This window comes from Canis aureus, chromosome 3, assembly GCF_053574225.1.
Source record: "Canis aureus isolate CA01 chromosome 3, VMU_Caureus_v.1.0, whole genome shotgun sequence".
Taxonomy (NCBI): Eukaryota; Metazoa; Chordata; class Mammalia; order Carnivora; family Canidae; genus Canis; species Canis aureus.
Genome location: NC_135613.1, coordinates 58,970,607 through 58,992,381, shown reverse-complemented (window position 1 = coordinate 58,992,381; position 21,775 = coordinate 58,970,607). Strand labels below are relative to the sequence as shown.

General features: G+C 48.9%; 1 protein-coding gene across 4 annotated transcripts in view; it reads right to left on the bottom strand.

Moving 5' to 3' along the window:
* ZZEF1 (zinc finger ZZ-type and EF-hand domain containing 1) overlaps positions 1–21,775 on the bottom strand; it is a 100,930-nt gene that overhangs the window by 17,412 nt on the left and 61,743 nt on the right. For all 4 annotated transcript variants that reach the window (XM_077893192.1, XM_077893193.1, XM_077893194.1 and 1 more), the window contains 14 exons: positions 20,006–20,474; positions 19,283–19,447; positions 16,629–16,748; positions 15,856–16,017; positions 14,422–14,551; positions 12,737–12,875; positions 11,214–11,379; positions 10,374–10,636; positions 9,328–9,488; positions 7,164–7,317; positions 5,830–5,969; positions 5,235–5,512; positions 4,235–4,409; positions 3,570–3,702 (listed from right to left, as the gene is read on the bottom strand). In XM_077893192.1, coding sequence (XP_077749318.1) covers positions 3,570–3,702; positions 4,235–4,409; positions 5,235–5,512; positions 5,830–5,969; positions 7,164–7,317; positions 9,328–9,488; positions 10,374–10,636; positions 11,214–11,379; positions 12,737–12,875; positions 14,422–14,551; positions 15,856–16,017; positions 16,629–16,748; positions 19,283–19,447; positions 20,006–20,474 — 2,655 coding nt within the window. The remainder of the gene's footprint in view (positions 1–3,569; positions 3,703–4,234; positions 4,410–5,234; positions 5,513–5,829; positions 5,970–7,163; positions 7,318–9,327; positions 9,489–10,373; positions 10,637–11,213; positions 11,380–12,736; positions 12,876–14,421; positions 14,552–15,855; positions 16,018–16,628; positions 16,749–19,282; positions 19,448–20,005; positions 20,475–21,775) is intronic.

Genomic DNA, 21,775 nt, shown 5'->3' with positions numbered 1-21,775 from the left:
AAAACTAAGACAGACTGGATGGACTCTCCTATCCTAAACAAACAGAGCATTAAAAAATATATAAGAAACAATGGTTTGCAGACATGAGGCAAAAAGTAGTACAGGACTATGATCCCTGATAGAAGAGACATAAACCAGAGCAGCTCTCCCACCACCTGGCTTTCAGGAGACAATTTCCAGGCTCTAGAACAGGGACCAGAAAGCTAAGCAGAGTCCTATAGGTCTCAGTGAACTGATGATAAAGAGGTGAGCTTTCAGGGAAGTCAAGGCAGCAAGAATTTATGGGGCAGATGATCACAAAGAAGGGAGATGCACAGATACAGAGAGGGTTTGGGAGACCTCTGTGCAAAGCCACAGAAGCTTCCTCTTGGCTGAGTATGACCCGCACAAACATGTGGCAAGAAACCACCTAGTTCTAGGAAAGCAGTAGGATGAACGATTCTTGGAGCTCACAGAGCTGGGACTATTGTCTCTCCCCCAGTGAGAGTAGATGTTTCTTTGAGGGGGAGAGGGAGGACAAAACTATTTGAAGACAGGGACGCCTGGGTGGCTCAGCGGTTGAGCTTCTGCCTTTGGCTCAGGGCCTGATCCCAGATTCCCTGGATGGAGTCCCACACCGGGCTCCCCAGAGGGAGCCTGCTTCTCCCTCTGCCTGTGTCTCTGCCTCTCTTTCTGTGTCTCTCAGTAATAAATATATAAAATCTTAAAAAAAAAAAAAAAAAAAAAACTATTTTGAAGACATAATAGCTCAAAATTTTCTGAATTTAATAGAAACTGTAAATCTACAGATCAATAAGCCCCCAAGAAGAAACAAATAAAATCACGTCCAGGTATATCCTAATTAAAATGCTAAAAAACAATGACTAAGAAAAAAAATCTTTAAAGTAGCCAAAGGAAAAGAGACACATTTGAAGAGTAACAGAGAATGAGAGCAAACCTTGTGGTAGAAACTAGGTATGCCATAAGTAAATGGATCAAAACCTTTTAAGTATTCAAAGAAAAACTCTTGGCCTAGAATTTCATATGCAACAAAATTATCTTTCGAAGATAAAATCAAAATAAATATAAATATTTGGTAGGACAAATCAAAACAAAAGCTCTGTAGCAGCAGACCTGTGATACAAGAAATGTTAAGGGAGGTTTTTCAGCTTGAAGAATGATACCAGGTAGATACCTGAGTTTACCCAAAGGAATGAAATGTACCAGAAATGATAAATATGTCAGTAAGTAAATATAAAATATACTGTTTTTTCATTTTAAAATCTTTCTTAAAGTACCTTTTATTTTTTTTATTCATTTAAATGAGAACTCTTTTTCTAAAAGATATATTTATTTACTTGAGAGAAAATGTGTGTGCATGTGAACAAGCTGGGGGCAGGGCACAGAGGAAGATGGAGAGAGAGAGAATCTTAAGCAGACTCATCCCAGTGTGGGGCTCAATCCCACTACCTGAGCTGAAACCAAGACTGGATGTTTTACTAACTGTGCCACCCAGGTGCTCCAAAACATCTGACTTTTTTTAAAGAAAAATGATGTTTTATTCTGAGGTTTATAATGTATAGAAGTAAAATGTGTGACAATTAGAGCACCAAGGAATGGGGGTTAGAAATACAAAATCCATGCTTCCTCACTACATGTTAAGAGGTAGAATATTATTTGAAGGTAGTCCCAGCCCACCCGGCTGGAAGGCAAGCGCTCCATCAGGTGGCAGGGCACGGCTCAAAACTCCACTCAGCAGAGCTCACTCACTATGCCCTGAGGCACACGCAGGAGCGTGCCCAAGAAATCCACTTTAAATGGAAAGACAGGGCAGCCTGGGTGGCTCAGCGGTTTAGCACCACCTTCAGGGCATGATCCCGGAGACCCGAGATCGAGTCCTGCGTTGGGCTCCCTGCATGGAGCCTGCTTCTCCCTCTCTCTCTGTGTGTCTCTCATGGATAAATAAATAAAACCTTTTAAATAGATAGATAGATAGATAGACAGACAGACACAGATAGGTCACAGTGAGCATACACACCACATGAATGTCAGTAATAAAACAAACGCTAGAGAAGCTACATAAATAGTAAAGTCAATTTCAGCCAAGGAATATTATCAGACATAAAAAGGATATATTTTGTACTGAGTTTAGAAACAGTTATGGTTAGAGTCCTCAACACTCCTCTCTCAGTAATCATTAGGACAGACAGAAAACCAGTAAGAGCATGGAAGACTTAACACTATCCACTGATTTGACCTGAATGACATCTACAGCCAATAACCCAATATATGAATCTTTTTTTTTTATTAAGGATTTTTTATTTATTCATGAGACACAGAGAGAGAGAGAGAGAGAGGCAGAGACACAGGCAGAGGGAGAAGCAGGATCCATGCAGGGAGCCCGACGTGGGACTCGATCCCGGGTCTCCAGGATCACACCCTGGGCTGCAGGTGGTGCTAAACCGCTGAGCCACCCCGGCTGCCATATGAATCTCTTCAAGTGCATATGGAACCTTACTCAAAACAGATCAAATTCTGGACCATAAAACAAGTTTCAATAATTATAACAGGACTAAAATAATTCAAAGTATGTTCTTTGACCCCAAGGGAATTAAACTTGAAATCAGTAATACAAAGATATCTGGAATATCCCCCAAATATTTGTAAATTAAACAATAAACTCAGGTGCCCGGGGGGCTGAGTCGGTTAGGCATCTGCCTTCAGCTCAAGTTGTAATCCTGGGGTCCTGAGATCAAGTCCCGCATTGGGTTCCCCTCAGGTAGCCTGCTTCTCCCCTTGCCTGTATCTCTGCCTCTGTGTGTCTCTCGTGAATAAATAAATAAAATCTTAAAAAAAAAAAAAAGATTTAGTATAAATATACAACAGTTGAGAGAATGCAGTATTTGAGATAATGGTGTGTAACAGAACCCTAAATAGACACACACCCATGGCGGTCAACTAATCTCCAACAGAGATGCCAGGATAATTCAGTGGAGAACTAGTTTGTTCAACAAGTGGTCCTGAAACAACTGGAAGTTAATATGCAAAAAAGAAAAAGGAAAAGGAAAAGAACAAGAACCCTGGTCTTTACCTCACACCACACACAAAAGTAGCACAGACAATGCTAATGCTGAAGCTGAATGTTTCAGAAGCAAAACTACACACATATACTGACATACTCCAAGGTGTTTCATGTTTGGCAAATTAAGTCAAAGGTCTTATATTTTCACTGTTCTACTGATCAAGCAAAATGGAAAGGGATACAAACGTCAACACAATTATTCAGTTATTTTACATTCATGTAGCTTCTGATTCCACGATATGCTTAAATTACCCTAGAAAACAAATCATCAGCCAATGACAGTATTAGACGTTCAGACCCTAAACCAGAACCCCAAAGCTGTGTATACAAAATGATGGCATGGCAAGACCTTTCCAATCTACCCTCATTTAACCACATCACTTCACAGATGAGGAAAAAGCAGCTCAGGGAGTTATAACTTAAGCAAGAATCACAGTATCTTCACTGACTTCAGGGTATGCAGTCATTTGACAGCTCCCTTCTAAGAAAAAATAATTAGGCTTGGGACCTGTTTTCCTTTTCCGGGTTTTGACATCAACGATCACAGCCCTGTTCTTCTCCGTGAAGTGCTTCAAGATGATGACATTATGTGGCTCATTGGCATGATCCACATACACACAGCGGGTCCCCACGCAGAGGACCTAGAATGTGACAGAGACCAAGAAGGCAACTCAGAAGGCAGCAGACACAGGGACCGACCCATAACGGGACACAGGACACAAGCCCATCCTCTGTTTGTGCCACAGCTTCTACAAGGGCTCCAGGATGGGCTCTCCTGAGTCCAGCACCCCACTCCCCCATACAGATGTGGTTTACATGCCCACAGGATGAAGCCATGTTTTCACAGCCCTCTCTGTTCCAACCAATTGTGAGACATGAGGACTAAAATGAGATCAAGATGAATGCCAAGTGAGAAACAACCATACTCAGAAGTTCTCTGTAATTTAATAGATTAGTTACCTATTATTCAAAGTACTGGCTAATAAAATGAGTCAAATAGCTAAAATGTTAAAAATGCAGTTGAACAAACCATCCCATAATCCTGAAAGTATACCAATACCGTAAATGCAAATCATGTAACTGAAGGAAAGAAACTCCCAAAAATATATGCTATAGAGACCCTGCTGTATGCAACAAGGACAGGAAGGTACGCTGGGCCTTGCAGTGCTATACCTGTGGGAAGCCGACCAGCACGAGCAGGGTGAAGATGTTGGTGTGCTTCAGCTGGAAAGGCAGCTGCCTGATACAGTGGTCTGTGAAGGCGGCGATGACATCACGCCACAGTGGGGCACTGTTGAGGGACCGCAGGATCTCTGCCATGGAGCATGCCCAGTCCAAGCCCACCCGGCTGGAAGGCAAGCACTCCGTTAGGTGGCAGGGCACGGCTCAAAACTCCACTCAGAGCGTGCCCAACAGCCACTCACCCAATGGTTCAAGAACTTCAGAACAAAGCCTCTGTCACCTATACACTCAGTATACGGTTAGATTTTTTTAAAAAAATCTGTAAAAAGTCACACACCCACGTGCACTTGTGCACAATCACGTTTACACACAGATAAAACCTAAGGAGGAAATATATTAACACAGCACCAGGTGCATTAAGATGGCACTTGTGGGGGATGCCTGGCGGATGCCTGGTGGGCTGAACATCTGACTCTTGATTTTGGCTCAGGTTATGATCTTGGGATCATGGGATCAAGCCCTAGGACAGGCTCTGTGCTCAGTGGGACATCTGATGTCACTTTGCCACCCTACTCCCTATTCGAACACTCTTGCTCTCTCAAATAATAAAATCATAAAAAAAAAAAAAAAAAAGAAAAGAAAAAAAAAAAAGAAAAAAAGATGGTGCAGCTGGGTGATTTTTTCCTCCATTTTTATTTTCCATATTTGATATTGTGATTATGTTGCTTTATAACAAAGATAGACCTATTTTCTTGAACCCCAAAGCCTGTACTTCTTGCTGCCAGGAAAAAAACCCACCAGAATATATACCATCAGAAAGTTTAACCAGCAGATAGCGCCCAGATGTGAGTTTTAAGTACAATTTTAACGTCAGTTGACACCTTTTCTACTAAATCTCATCCTAATCTCACCAGAGATGCCTAGACACCAGCACATTGGATTCAATCCACAGCCAAATCATGGACCTAAAGGGCGGAGTGTGGGGGGCTACCTGTCCAGACACACGGCTCCCAGGCTAAAGAGCAGGTGGGTGGTCTTCCAGCCATCTGGCACCACAGAACTGTCCCCTGTTGCAAACAAGGTATGCTTGGCGGAGAGGACTTTCACCACCGCAGCATCCACCTCCGCTGGTAAGAGGCGGGTGATGAGCTGGCCGAGAAGACCCAGCGTGAGGTGGTAGGTCTCATTCAGGTGGCCTACGTTTGAGATGACAACCTGAAACATGAGTGGGAGGACGTGCTCCAGGTCTATCACGGGGACTGTGGGGTCCTGCCGAGAGAGGGAGAGATGCCTGTTTACCATGGAATCCACATTAATCACAAATGAACCCTGAGCCTGTTCACATCTTATTCATAGCTGGCCAGCTGCCGAAGGGACTATGCGGTGTCTTCACCAACAGCTGCATACGATCACGTGTGAACATTCTCCGGCATCATCCTGTGATACTACATCTAACTATACAGCTCTCAGGGACACACAGATGGTTCTTAACAGGTGGTTTCAGTACACGGCTTTCCAAAAAAATGTATTTTTCCACATATACCACCACCCCTCTTCCAGAGAGGAAAATACCATTTGTCTCTTACCAACTTTAAGGGAGGTAACATGGCTGCTAGTAATCCTAAAATCCTCTTCTGGGAGCACTCAGCAAACACCTGCTCAGGACTTGGAGTAACCGCCTTTTCCTCGATGGACTCCTGAGACAACATGACTGTATTCTCAGCATCTGAGTTATAAAACATCAAATGTTCAGATTTTGCCAGGTTGTGAACACGTACAAATAGGCAAACAAACATGCTGCTAGACAACAGAGACCGTCCTGCTCCAGGAGGCCTTCCCTGACCACCCCACGAAAACGCAGAGCGCCCCCAAGTCTGCTCTCTGGGGCTCAGGCCACTTTCACCTGTAATGCATCAAACCACTGATATGGGTTATCTGTCTGTCTCCCCTGAGGTGTATGCTCACCACAAGCACCCAGAGCTGGACCTGGAGCACAGCAGGTGCCCGGTGAGCACCTGAGGAAGGAGTGAACCACATGTGGACCAGGACTGACCAGGAGAGCTGCCCTGTTATCTGGAAGGTGGAATTACGTGCACTGCACAGATGAGCACACCCCACAGATGGGGCAGGATGCCAGGAGCTCACCTCTGCCTCCGTCAGGAAGCAGGCAGGTGAACAGATGCTGCCGCCGTGGTTGCCCCAAGAGGAGGCTCTTCAACCCATGGCACCTCCATTGACCTTGAAATGCAGCTCTGAGTTTGCCGCAGCCGTCCCCAGGCAGGCAGCTCAGGCCCCCACAGTGGAGCGACACTATCCCTCCAGGGCTCCAGCTCCATGCACCTGTCCATGGGACTCCCCGTGTATTAGCCTGGGGGCTTCCCACTCTGGGGTTTTTGCTCCTGTTGCCCAGAAACCCCTTCCCCACAGGGGAGGGTAGCACAGCTAAAGTTCCTCACAGCCCAACCTTTACGAGGCTTCCTGTGGATACTGTCTATTCCAGTTAAACACCAGTAGGTGCCAGCACCCACTCATCACTCTCTCCTGGACAGAGTCGCATTCCTACTCAGATTACAGTGACCTTAGTCTCCACCTTCCCAGACTGCAAGCTCCATGAGAGCAGGAGCTATATGTGTGTGTGTGTGTGTGTGTGTGTGTGTCTGTCTGCCTGTTTTCTCTGCTGTACCCCCCACACTCTAGCAGACTGCTTGGCACACAGAAGACACAGTAAATTCGGGAATCACAAGGGAGGAAAGCAGACAAAGTGAAGGGAAGTGGACTTTCAAAGTGTTATCAGTACCACCGATGCAAAACTGAGAAACCAGGAGCCCCTGGTCACTAGCCAGTGCAATACATCACTCAGGGATAGGTCTGTGAGCATTTAAGATAGAAGAGATGAAGGTAACGATCACAGAGCCTTTACCTGGAAGCCTTGCAGGGGTGCTACCATCTGCAGGTGTGTCTGAGATTGGAGTCTGGCATGAAGGACCATTCATTAAGGATGCACCTTCTTCATCTGCCTTACTTCTCTGCCTGCTATCTAAAGGTCTGACTTCCTTAGGACCATCTTCCTTTCCCTAAAAACAAAATGTAAAGGAGTTTGTTCATTAATGCTGTCATACAATTTTTAAAATCATTAGCCAGTCTTTAGAGACTGAATTACTTTTGAATTCCATAAGAAAATGTCCCTCATTCCTGATGACAAATCTATGCTCTAATTAAGACAGTAATCGCTGCACTCCATCCCCCAAACATCTCCCAAATGCCCCTGTGCCAGCTGCAGTCTCACAAGCAATGACTCCACTATAAACCTCTAATACATTCTACTGAGCTTTGAGAAGCCATGTATGGAAGGTTCTTCCCTTGGGAAGAAGCAAAAAACAAAGACATTATCTTTGGAGTTCCTTCTACCACACAGAGCTGGTCTATACCTCTGGGAATTCTACTTTAGCAAGGAAGTAACAAGGAGCCTTGTTACAGGGGCTCTCACTGGAGTGGGAGGGTTTCCTGGGTTCAAGAGTCGGGCAGTGAGCCGCTCAGACTGGCAAGAGGACAGCTCTTGGCTTGCATTTCCTGAGACCTTTTTCCTTGAGCTAGGGAAAGCCTCTGTGGATGAGCCTGAAACATCTTTCTGCAACAAAAATTAAGGAAGCACTCAAACACAAGGGCATGGACAGACTCAGAGGCCAGTTGGAAGGAGCTTCCACTCACTCACTAAACATGGGACAATTTCAGCATCAAAATATGTAATGAAAAATAGATTTTAAAGATTTTGGTTTTAAGTAAGCTTTCTGCCCAACGTGGGGCTGAACTTACAACCCTGAGATTAAGAGTTGCACACTCTAAAGACTGAGCCAGCCAAGTGCCCTGAACAGTCATCGATTTTAATCTATGGAATAAAAAGAAATCCATCCAGGTCATTCTGACAGATTAATGGACAAGAGGAAACACAGGGAGCGGAGTGCTCATGGGTGGCATGTGTTAAGATGCTAGAGGCTCAAAGGAAGACACAACTATTTCCAGGCTCAGAAGTGAAGACTGTTGCTACTGACAACGTCCTCTCTGCCTCATCACCATCTCTGGGTGGTTAAAATGCTGCCTGGAGAAGCTGTTTTGTGGTCAAAAGTATTGACCACTCTGAAGCTCAGGCCGCCTGTCTTATGCTGTCTCTCTGCCGAATGAAGGGGATGGTTTTCACCAGCCATCATCGTTTCTGTGTTCCTCTAAAGGACAATGGGATCAAATCCCACCAAACGGGGGATCCCTGAACCAGGAAACACCAGCTGCTCCTCAGGTAAAGTCAGGGGGACTCACAGCACCAGCTCAAGTTTCAGAGGCAGCATTGCAGAACATATGCTGTGCTCTTCCACAAAACGAACCTTAGGATTGCGATCACAGGCTCCACCTGGATCCAAAAGGCTTTCCTTCTACTCACACAGGAACACGCAAACCACTATATCCATTCAGAAAGCAGAGCGCTTAGTATTACTGGTCTACTGGCTCACTATAAAAATAGCTTCAAGGGCCGCTGGGCGGCTCAGCTGGTTAAGCATCTGGTTCTTGGTTTCTGCTCAGGTCATGATCTCAGAGTCGGGAGATGAAGCGTGGGTATGGAGTCTGAGATCCTGTCTCCCTCTCCCTCTGCCCCACAGCCACGCACGTACCCTATCTCTCTCTAAAATACTAACAGCTTCACATATGAGGTGTTCACCATGGGCCAGGAACTCACCTCCTTAGATGCATAGTCTTCCTTCCTTATACTCCCACCAGAAGGCAGGTAACAGGTAGCACTGACATGGAATTTACTACAGACACTGTTTTAAGCATTGTACACACATTAGCTGGCGATGTGATATGTGTAAATCCTCAGAATAAGCCTATGGGATGGGTACTACTATTCTCACCCCATTTCGCAGACAGGAAAGTGAAGCAGATTGTGGTAATGTGCCCAGGACCTGGAAGAGCAGTGGCTGGAACCCAGGGTCTGGGTCAAGAGTCTGTGCCTCAACCTCTCTGCTCTGCCCCCACCCCTAAGTGGCTCCTCGTTTCGGCCTGAGATTTCTGTGTAGTAATACACTGTGACGTACACTGTAGCACATAGAAAGGCCTGTATGTGGCAGGTCCTCAGGGCCCCAGACAGCTCTCTCCTCCTCTGCCGTGCGGGTGGGCACAGTGACGGGTGGGGCCCGACTTTCTGGACTAGGTTCACCATCTGGCAATATACCAAGGAGAGCTAGAGCTTTCAGACCTGCATGGGGAGCAAATGAGGGAATGGTTAGAAGTTTTACAGTGAGGTCATTTCCTGCAAATGCCATACATCATTCTACACTGCATGGAGAAAGATGGCTGGGTTCCCCACAAACCAAATCGAAGCGCACCAACACCAACCTCCCCGGCTATCCACATCTAATTGGCTCCTGACATCAAGCACCTAAAGCCTGAGGAGGCATGCCTAGACTTGATTAACAGCAGAAGACCAAAACAAGACAGGACTGCCTTCACAGAAGTCATTAACATGACAATGCACAGTAGCCCCACACAATCAGATGTCTACACTCCCACTGACAAGCTCTGAAGCACTGTGCACGTGCTGCCCAACCAGGTGTCCCTACCTCACACCAGAACAGGGAACCTCGAACTCCCAACACCTCAGAAGTGGAACACGCACATTAGGTTCTCTTCAGAGCCCCTCAGTAAAGTCAAAGTCAGCCAGGTATTTTACTAATCAAGCAACTATAACTACAAACGGCCCTCATCCAGAATGCAGTTACGTGGAGATCTGCACACCTGGGTCAAAACAATACTCCTTCGGCAAAGCTAAGCCAAGCAGGCTCAAACACCAAATGTTTCATCCACAGACATTAAGAGTCTTAATTACTACTTTTTTTTTACATCTTCACATGAATATTTTAGAGAAATTAAATGCATTTTTAATGTCATTTTTCTCAAATGCACATAGGAATGTGGACTGAACTCAGAAGCAGGTGAACTCGGAACTGCTCCTTTCTCCCTTGCCTGGGGTAGAAAGTGGGTCGGGCTGCCTCTCACCAAGCACAGAATTCCACTTCTGCAAAGGCTCTTCCCACCCATGCAGCTGAGAGTTGTCCTGGTCCTATGCACGAGGAACAATTACCTTTTCCCTGGTGAGCCTTCATCAGACAGTCCCCGACAAGCTGCATGCACTGGCTCCGCAGCAGGCTGGCACTGCCACGGTCCTGGGGATTCAGCTTCTCACCATCCACGTCCTCTGCACTGGCCAGGTGGGCGCTGTAGAGAGCCAGGGCAGCAAAGAGCAGCCAGGCGTAGTTGTGGATGTACGGCTGGATAAGCCTCTGCCGGTCGCTGATCCGGATGGTCACCATCGGGTGGGCTGTGACGCCGTGGGTGGGCAAGTGGCTGCAAAGGCAAGACATGCTCATGGCGTACAAGCCTTTGTAAGGGCTCGAAAAGAAGGCAGCGCTCAGGGTCAGCACTGGGCACTGTGACCTCTAAGGCTGTGGTAACTGAAGTTTAAACACCCTTTGCCTAGAACAACGAAGCAACACAAACACTGTACAAGCCACTTCAGGATCTCATGCCCCCTTCCCTACCCAGGCAAAACAATGGAGAGCAGGAGCCAAGGAGCCCTCACTGTGAAATGCTTAGAATGTGATAATATCATTTTGGTAATGTGAGAAAACACTCATAATTTTCAGAGATGGATATGGAATGGAATGCATATGAAGGAAATGATCTAATGTCTGTGAATTGCTTTAAAATACTGTAATAAAGGAAAAAAGGAATAGGCTAAGCACATACAGCAAGCTCTGCCTAGCTGTGGAATCTGCGTAGGGGATTCAGAGTACAAGCATCTTTACTTGTGGGTGTGTTTTAAATCTATTATAGTAAAAAGGTTTTTATCACTGAGGAAAAAAAAAAGGCGAAGGAGTACACAAAGAAGGCACTCTGTGGCCAGAGGTCATCGCAGGCATACCCGTAAGAGTATCTCTTTGCCGCGTAGCACCCGTAGCAAAGATCGAAGTCATCACACACGTTGCAGTTCATCCTCCGGCCGATGATCAAACCCTGGCAGTGGTCACAGGTAAACTCCATGCTGACCATCTCATGATCATCTCCATGGCCCTCGGGCTTCACCCCACCTGAGGAAAGAACATCAGCATGAGGTCATCGGGCTAAGGGCTTCCAGAAGTGCTAGTTTCCAAACACTAACTATCCAGAAGCAGGACTCTGCCAAGTTCCTGCTCAGGATGTGAGGGGCCACAGGCATGTTCTGGATCCGGGCTGTCCTGCCCAGGGCTCCCAGGACGGAACTTCTCAGCCATGTACCAGGGATAGACTCCTAACAGCCCCACACAGCCCCACCAGTTCCCATCATGACCACCACCTGACAGAGAATACCTGTGTACCCACCGTGAGCCGTCTCCTGTGTGACCCCTCCTCTGACAAATACGAAGTGTCTGCTGTGTATTCCTGTTAACAAGCACTGAGGAGTGACCAGGTTTTTGCTCTCACTTTTTCATTCCAGAACCACAGACTCCACAACCTCAAACCCAGTGAGTGAGAAACTGTCCATGTCCTGTGTGGTCCAAGCAAGCTCCACCACATCCTGCTCACCACTCCGGGCAGCTAACCCACTTCTGCTCCTACTGCCGAGGACCTGGTCCAGGCACTAAGTCCCTTGTCGCTGCTGTGACTGCCTCCCTAAAGGACACTCCCATAAGGCCAGAGCACCTTCCTCCAGCAGAAGTCTGCTGATGTCAACACCCCACTGCCCCAGGGTCCAGGTCTGGGAGCCCCCGTCTCAGCCCATCACTCAGCCGGAAAGACACTGACACACCACAGATGCTCACTCCTGGGCCTGGACTCACGCTGTGTCTTCACATCACACAGCTCTGACTTTCTTCAGAGACCGAGTCACATTGTACCTCCCGCTGCCTCCCGAGCCGTCCCTGCAACAGGGATTGTGGCTACTTCTGAACTTGTGTGGCCTGAACTCTGTACCCCCTACCTGTACCCCAGCATGCACACCCTTGTCCTGGGACGTACACTGTGCGAGGACATCCAGGCCCCTGCTAAGACTGTAAGTGCTCCCAGGACAGGGCGGTAGCTTGCACAATGGGGCTAGGCACACGGCTGCTCAGACTGTCAATTTGCTGTACATCAGGTATAGTCAAGAATTTCTGAGAGCTGCTTTTGTGTGTATATCTACTTGTAAACCCTGCATGATTCAGAGAGAAAAACTGTTCTGGAAACTTAGCTGAATGTACATTCAGTGGTGCTGTGTGTTCACCGAGTACCTACACCCAGCAGGAGGGAAGACAGAAGCACCTCAGGTAATAGCTATGGAGCTTCTCGTTCACTCAGGGAGATAAGGCTCCTATCTGCCCATGGGTCAGGTTATACCACCAGCAGTATTTCTATCTCGCACAAGAGGTGTTACACAAATGATAAGGTCACAGAAAATAGAGCAATGACTGGCTCGGGGGTGGCACATACCTAGGAAGCAAGTTTTGCAGAGATCCATGTCACTGCACTGCAGACACCGGTAGCGGTGCCAGGGGGCAATCTCATCACAGCCATCACAGGAGATGTCCACGTTTAGCAGGTCGCAGTAGCGAGCAATGAACATGTGCATCTGTAGGGAGAGATACACACAATTAGCCCACAGACTTTCCGATGGGGCCAAGACTCATCAATCAAGCCGTCCTCCAACAGGTACTTAAGATCCACCACGCAGCCAGGGGCGAGGGTGAGGAGAGGGAGGAGCCTGGAGTCTACTGGGGAATCCCTTTGAGGACCGCACAGGGTGACAACAGCTCTGATGTATGAAGTCAGGGGCCAAGGAAACCCTGCAGAGGGCACCAGAGACTGTCAGGAAAGGTCATGGGGCAAGACCTGGTTGAGACCCGAGAGATAGACAGGTATCTGCTGCGGGGAGGCAGGTGGCAGGCATGCCAAACAAAATTTGAGTTCTACAGGAAGCATCAAGAGGCCAGATAGCAGTTCCAAAGACTGGCCACCTCTCAGCACCGGACTGCAGAATGCAGGAGACCAAGAGACAGGTGTGGTACATGATCACTCGGAGTGTTCTCAAAGTTCCTCTGCTGAGTGGAGGATGGACTGAAGGAGTCCAGGCCACAGCCCCGGAGACCGGTCACGGGAGCAGCTGTCAGAGTACCCTGTGATGGGGCAGGGGCCGCACGGCGCCAGGGGAGACACAGCGGTGCAGGGGGCAGGCCCAAATGGTGTGGCACCTCGGGCACGGACCAGACGCAGGGTCAAGAAAGGTGAGGTCAAGAACATCCAGACTTCTGGCTTGGGGACTGGGTGGGACAGAGCAGTGTTCGGAGAGCAAGCAAGCTGTTTGTACTGGAGAGTGGCCATAGGCCTCGGTACAATTTCTCTTTACAGCCCAGAGTGATGGGACATTAGTCACTAAGTCACAGAGGCCACATCAGCGTGCCCCATGCAAGCCCCAGAAAGGTGCTACGTGAGCCCCGTAATGGCACACAGCAGGCATGCACCACCACAAACACGAAGGACTCTGAGGCAGGAGCCACTTGGTATCACATATTCTGACACACCAACATCTCACATGAAGATAGATGCAGCAGGTTGGTGCACATCAGAACAACAGAATTCCAATTCCGAGTGCACATGGCTGCTTCTGCGCCCGGCAGTCAGCCCGTGATGAAGATCTGGCTCCCGCTCCTACGCCCGCAGGAAGGGAGCATGCTACCCGAGGACGCAAGAACCCAGACCCTTGGGCAGTCCTCTCTCTCATTGTAAATTAATAAGCTGGTACTTTATGTCATGCTCAGGCCGCACAAGCCCACGCTCTGAGTCCAGTTCTATCGGAAGGAGCTGTGCTCTGAATGTGGTCAACCCCAGGCCACAGAGCAGAGTTGTCTCCCTAGGATCCACTCAATCCAGGGTTCAGGGACCCCCTCCCTCCCCTCCCAGGCCACAGAGCAGAGTCGTCTCCCTAGGATCTGGTCAATCCAGGGTTGGGAACCCCTCTCACCCCCAGGCCACAGAGCAGAGTCCGTGACAGCATCTCCTGAGGGTGTGAACTAACACTGGGAGCCCTCTGGGACATGGTCTGCTGACATTCCCCTGGGCAGTCTCCTCTCCAAACTCCCAGCCAATCACTTCAGAAAACTCTGGTGAAGAGGTCTTACTTTCCTCTGCTTCTCTGGATCTTCCTGGGCTATTTTTTCATACCAGGCCTCAAACATGCCATCCTGACACTCATCCATCCATTCTGAATTCTGCTTGGCATCCGCGAGCTCATCTTCTTCACTGCACTGGCTGAAAGGACACAAGCAGTAAACAGGATGCCTCTCCCAATAACCCACAGGTGCTGGGTGGCACACTGTCCCACAGGTCTAATGACGGAGCATTTTCAGACTTCCGAGCGAAAGGCACGCACCTCTGGTTTTTAAAAAGCCCCCTGATGTCTAGGCTGCTGACGGCCCAGGGCAGTAAGGAAAATGCCCTTTCCGGAGCAGACGACCCTGAATGAGGACTCAGACCCTGCCAGCCTCATGTGGTGAAGCTACCATGTGCTGGCGCTGCAGCCCAAGTGGCTCTGGTGGATCAGCAGGAGAGAGGCAGGCACCCCAGGGAATGGTGCTCCTATCAGCTGCCTGGCCCTCACATGGCACTCAGCCCTGGTTCAGGGCTCCTCATTGCAAACAAGGAGTTTCATACAGGTAATCTCACAGGCTCCTTTTAGATGCAAAGTCATGAATTTCTGTAATTTCAGTTTCTAGTTTGTTTTAGCAACCAGAACCTCAAATATAAAAGGATCTGCTGAACCACAAATGCAAACCATTTACCAACAGACACATTGCTGATTCTGGTGTGTGAACAGACTGCGGTCAGGCCTGCTCACACTCCAGCTGGGTGCTGGGGGACCAGGGCGCAGGGGGTGGGCAGGACTCTGGGCACACCCGTGGGCTCATATGCCACCCCAGCTACGTCCACTCACAGAGGGCGATGCCAGTCCCAGGCATCAGGAATCAGGGTAGTTCTGGCTCCTCTTCCCAGAATGTCTGAGAAAGTGGAGCCTGTACCAAGGCTGACTCACTAACTTCCCCTCCCCATGCTGTCCTTCTCCTGTTCTGTTCTCACTTCTATGTACACGAGTGGCTGATGGGAAGTAGACTCAGGCAGGGTGGAGAGACACAAAGAGTGGGAAGGAAAGAAAATCCGCGTACTGTTGTTTCTCACATCCTAAGTCCTTACGATGTGCAAGAGGTTACAAAGGATAAAATCCCACATGCATGTAATCAAAAAATAAAAAGATTCTCCAATTCAATAAGCTCCAAAACCGCAGAGGGTCCAGGTCCTCTTGACCCACCTCCACCAGCTTCCAGACCCTTCCATGCAGCTGACACTGCTGTCAACTGAGAAGCATCGCCATCTACCCTCCACCATCACCTCCAGGTGTAAGGAGAGGGAACTGAGGCACAGCGGGGTCAAACGAGTGGCCCAGGGCTACCCAACTCGGTGTCAGCAGAGCCAGGACATGCTCCGGGGAGTATCACGCCAGCAGCTACACTCTGAGCCCTCTGCCTCAGGAACTGCAGGCTGCAGTTCTGGCTTCTTACCTGATCACGCTGTCGTGGACGCTTATATTCTCTTGTGACAGTTTCATGAGGAGGTGTGGTAACCCAATGTCCACAAAGAAAGCGAGATCGCCGGGTTCCCAGCCCATATCCAGAAGGTGGAGCAGGGCTGTCTGCACACAGGACAAGGCAGGCAGCAGCGACCTAGGGGACCCATGAAACAGGGCATTACCCAGGCTGCCCATCACAGGACGCCAGTCAGAACCTGGGGTGTCTGTGAGCGGAGAGCACAGGGGCCAGCCGTCCTTTCAAATTCCCGCATCCCACACAAGCCCCCTTCAAAGGACAGTTTGGCAAGGGTCCTGCAAGTGCGCTGTGAGGCTTCCGCCCAGCCACGCCTGTCTCAGGGTACCCTTTGGACAAGGCCGGGGAGGAAGAATCACATCCTGACAAGGAGCCAGCCCCAAACGAGCACAGGTCATTCATTCAGTGCAGATTGATGAGGGACGAGACTGGGGGATGGCTTCACATTCCTGTCTTAAAACTGCACTGAAACATGAGCAACTACACAGGTCAGGCCACACATTCTCACGGAAACCAAGGGCTGGCCCCTTGAAAAACAACACAGCACATGGGAAAGGCTCGAACAAATGTACCAGTGCCTCCAAGCGACCAACTGGCTCTAGACGGTAACACCAGGGGGTGTCTTTTTTACTTTGTGTTTTCCACATTTTCAACACTGAACGTGTATTTCTTTTAAAGTCAGCAAGAATAGAAATGATGTTTTCTGTAGAAATGATAAAGTTATACCATACCTGTCGTTCATGCTGCTAAATTCTTTAACTGCTTTAACCAAAAACAGAACAAACTGGTAGTAAGTGTCTCGAATCTCTTTGCGCAGACGTGCACCACAGCCCTCCATGTGTGCGAAATAACTGGAAGCAGAGGGAAGCACCGATCACTCCGGGGCCGTCACTGAGCTGACGATCATTACTCCTTACGTGAAGCCAGACCGAGCAGCAGCGAGCTGACCATGCGGCGCAGAGGCAGGAGCACAAGGACCAAACTTCAGGGAGTGATAGCTCGAGGCCGCCAGTAGTATGGGAAGGCAAGGATTCCTGTTACTCTACGCCCACCCACCCCGTTGGCTCACTCAGCCAGGCCCCTCAGGCCTGCCACTCTCCCCTCACCTGTGACCTTGGCACCCGGGAGACTTAGACATCCATGGTCACCTCCAGGGACCTCCTCCATTCCAAAGGCTGTCCCATCCTTGACCTTGTCCCCACAGTGATGGCAGGACTTCTGAAATCCCAACTTGAGTGTAGCCAATGGAGGTCTCCTGGCCCTAACAGGTGCCCACTCCCCACTGCTTCCTCCCTCCAAGGCTGGCCTGAGAAACCCTGCCGTTGTATGCAATGTCATGCTGCTGGAGGAGGCCGAGAGGCTGACGGGCACCGCTATACCACGGGGCGCAGGGCAGCACTCAAACTGCCAGGCCCATGGGCTGGCTTTCCCGCTGTGCATCCCTGTTGGCAGCCTTCCTGCCTCTCCATAAACCGCCACTACTTTTCCCAACCCTTCCTTTTTAACTGACGACTATGTTATTTTATTTTTAAAAAACAGAAGGACCACACAGGCCCCATCTCTGCGCCATTGAACCCACCAACCGGCCTGCTTCTCCGTGCGCCGCACCGCTCCTGCCACCAGATGGTCGCCCTGGCCCTGTCCACACTGACCCTCTGCGTCTGCAACCAGCCGTGTCCTCTTCCTGCACTCAGTGAGTCTAGGACTTTCCCACCAGCGTGTGGACACGTGCTAACACCTCTCAAAAACCCTCAGCGGCGCCCCTGCAATTCTGCCTTTCCCTCTGCTTCCACCTAAGGCCAGAGTCCTTGAAGTGGTTGTTTGCCCCTCCACCCCCCCCATCCCATCTTCCACTCAAGCCAGTCCAGCTGGGCGCTCGGCCCTGTGGCTCCCAGAGGACCGCAGACAAACCCAGTGTGTCCTTATCGGCACAAGCTCCTACATCAGCATTTGATACGCTGGCATGTCCTTGTCTTGGCCTTGGCCCCACCTCCAGCCCCTGGTTTTGGCTCTTGATGGCCTCTTCCTCTGCCTGAGCTCTGCACACAGAAGTGTCCCTCAGCTCAGTCCTGGGCCCATTCCTGGCCACCTCTGTGCTCTGTCCTGATCATCCAGTCTCGTGGCTGCAAAGACCAGCTACACGCAGACAGTGTGCAAACTCTATCCCTACCCTGGCTTCTCTCCAGAACCTCAGACCCTTAACTCTGTCCTCTGGAACCTTGATTTGGATGTGAAAGAAGCAGGTCAAACTTAACACGCCAAGCTGTTCCTTCCATTCTCTTGCCCTCAGTAAGATGCATCACCATCCAACAACCACTGCAGCCAAGACCCAGCTGCTCCTTTGTCCCGGTTCCTTCCATCTCCACTCTATGCCCAACCCTTCGTGCATCCTGGCAACTCTACCTCCAAAGCAGATCCTGCGTGCCCCTGTTTCTCTCCATCTCCAGGACTATTCCAGGGTCCAGAGCCCCCCCACCTCCTGCCTGGCCGGCTGAGCCATTTCCCGACTGTGTGCTTCCATCCACACTTTCCCAGAGTAGCCAGAAACATCTTTCATAAACGTAAAATGCAGCGTGTTCCTTGTGAGCTTAGGATTCCCCAGGGATCTCCCATCTACAACTCAGGACAAAATCCAAACACCTAAAATCCTGTCCTACAAAGACTTACATCATCTGAGCCCCAACTCATTTCCTGAGCTGGTCTCCTGCTGTTCCCCCTCACACAGGCACACTGGCTTTAGTTCACTTCCTGGGGACAAGCCCCCACCTCGGGGGCACGGTTCCTTCTGCCTCCAGTGCTCTACCCTCTAAGCTCATTGGTCATTCATCTCTTTGTTCACAGGGGGACTTCCCAGCCTGCTCCCTGACCACCCAGACTAAGTCACCACATGTCTGGGATGGGCACATTATATGGATGGATGGATTTCTTTGACCATCTGTCTCTCCTCAACAGAACAAGCCCCTTAGAACAAGAATTTTGTCTGCCTTGTCCACCGCTGCACCTGCATCACCTAGAACAGTGCCGGGCAGTCAATGCTCAGGAAATAGAGTGGCTATTAGAACAATCTTGTGAGGTACTCAGATTAATGTCCTTACTGTAAAAGAAAATTCTACATAGCTCACGGCTTTCAGAAGTGTGGGCACCCAGGGAACACAATCCTCGCTGTCTGGTAAAATAAAGCTGAAAAACTCACCAGGAGAAATAAACAGATTTCTGGTATTTATTTACTAAAAGGATAGAACCCATTTCTCCTTAGGATGAAAGAATTGGCCAAAAACATAAATTTGTATCCTATGTGGAAATAATAGTCACTAATTAAAGACAATCGTCAGGATTTCTCTGAAATGAGCCCTGTTTTCCTGGCAGATCTGTAATTGATCCTTACTTGGTAAACTCTTTCTGGCAGGTGAGAAGCTCCATCAGGAAAAGTATACACGGCGGGTGGAAGCAATGAGGCCGTCCCAGAGACTCCGTGCAGTACTGAATGATCCTCAGGACCTCCAGGATGCTCTGAGCTTGAGCTTTCCTCAAGGCAAGAACCTTTACGACACTGAAGACAGAAGACAGTCAGGGCCTCCGAGAGAACCCACGATTGCAGCACGGAAACGCGGAGCTGCTCCTGGGAGGGCGGTCCAGCACCCGTCTGTTACGTTCAGCGCTCAGCAGCAACAGGGACAGCTCATATCAACAGCCCAAACTAATTCATTAGTTAAAAAAGAACTGTGATATTTTTACTGCCCCACAGAGACAAAGTTTTAATTCTTAAGGCAGGAAATTAAAACATGCAATACTTCTGGAGATGCAAGCCCGCTGACAGATATTTTGTCAGAAAATCTCAAATCCTAAATTTATCCCAGGATTAAAATAAGACACATTTGTAAATGGCATCCTCCAAAACAAAAATTTTTTTTTTTATCCTAGTAGTACCTTACTGAGATACAATTTACGTACAGTATAAGGTACAAACCTTCAGTGAAAAAATACTTCTTTACAAGAAAGAATCACCCAACTTCATCTTGAAGGTTCTAAAACAAATCCTGACCCCTCCCTCAGCATGAACGTGAAGCCCCTGACTGGCCCAGGGAGGGGAGGGCACTGCCCGGCTCACCTCTCATGAGAGAGGGACTGGTCCTTAATGAAGTCCAGGACATCCTTCAGCACAGGGTATTTCTCCTTCACGGTGGGCACGGGCCTGGCCTCCTCCACTGACCGGAAGGAGAGCAGTCGAAGTCGCCCTCGGGTGAAGGGAGGCCGCCGGGCAGGAGCGGAAGGTGAAGAGGGCTCTTCAGCAGTGGCAAAGGACACCTCAGTGGCAGGGGGGCCACCGCTGGGCAGCAGCTTCAGCGGCACATCTGAGCTAGGACCCCCACTGCTTGCGGCAAGGGTGCCTGTGTCCATGGGAGACTCCGAGGCCTGGAAATGCTCCTCCACCACAGAGCTCGTCCTTGGGCACCTGTCGCAGGGCTGCAGGTGATCTGTTTCTACTGCAGCCACCAGCTTGTCACAGCTTTCTTTTGAACTTACTCCCATGGGCAAAAATCGTAGTAACAGAAGACTCTTCTGAATACACTCTTTTGCTAAATGCAGAAAGCAAAGAAAGCATGGAAAAAAGTCAAAATTCAACTTACTTTTTTTTTTTTTTAAGACCTTATTATTTATTTATCCATGAGAGACACAGAGAGAGGCAGAGACCCAGACAGAGGGAGAAGCAGGCTCCCTGCGGGGAGCCTGATGCGGGACTTGATCCCAGGACCTGGGGATCATGCCCTGAGCCGAAGGCAGATGCTCAACCACTGAGCTGCCCAGATGTCCCAAAACTCTACAATTTAGGACAAGAAATACTTCCATTAAAAAAGTGGCATATGCATCTTCTGAGGAAAACAAACTTCTATGTCATATACAAATCAAAACTTTCCCAGCTCTGTTTTCTTCCCTTTTTTAAAAAAATATTTTATTTATTTATTTGAGAGAAAAGGAAGGAGAGAGTATACGTGAGTGAGGGGAGGAGTGGGGGGTGGGGGGTGGTATGAGAATCTCCAGACTTCCTGCTGAGCAGCGAGCCCAACACAGGGTTTGGTCCTATGACCCTGGGATCACGACCTGAGCTAAAATCAAGAGTTGGCTGCTCAACTGACTGAGCTACCCAGGCGCCTCTGTTGTGGACATTTTCTAACATACAGAGAGAAAAGACTATAAGGACCCATCATGCATACCTGACCCTGTCTCCTTTCACCAGCCACCCTCTCCCTGGTTTATTGCCATGCAGATTGCAGGCACCATACTTTCATCTAAAAACTTTAGCATTTTTCTAAAATAGTAATAGTTTCTAACAGAACTATGATATCACTAAGACATTAACCGTAATTCCTTAATCTCACTGAATATTCAGTAAGAGCACACTTTAAAAACGTAACAAGAGGGGTTCCTGGGTGGTTCAGTCGGTGAAGCGTCTGCCTTTGGCTCAGGTCATCATCCCAGGGTCCTGGGATCAAGTCCCTCATTGGGCTGCCTGCTGAGCAGGGAGCCTGCTTCTCCCTCTCCTTCTGCCTGCCACTCCCCCTGCTTGTGGTTGAGCACTTTCTCTGTCAAATAAAATCTTTTTATTTTTTTATTTTAGTTTTTTTTAAAGATTTTATTTATTTATTCATGAAAGACACAGAGAGAAAGAGAGGCAGAGACACAGGCAGAGGGAGAAGCAGGCTCCATGCAGGGAGCCCGACGTGGGACTCGATCCCGGGTCTCTAGGATCACGCCCCAAGCCGAAGGCAGCGCTAAACCGCTAAGCCACTGGGGCTTCCCTTTAAAAACAATTTTTAAAATATAAAAAACAAAAACACAATAAGATGTAGGTCAAAAGCACTTGATGCCTCTCACTTGT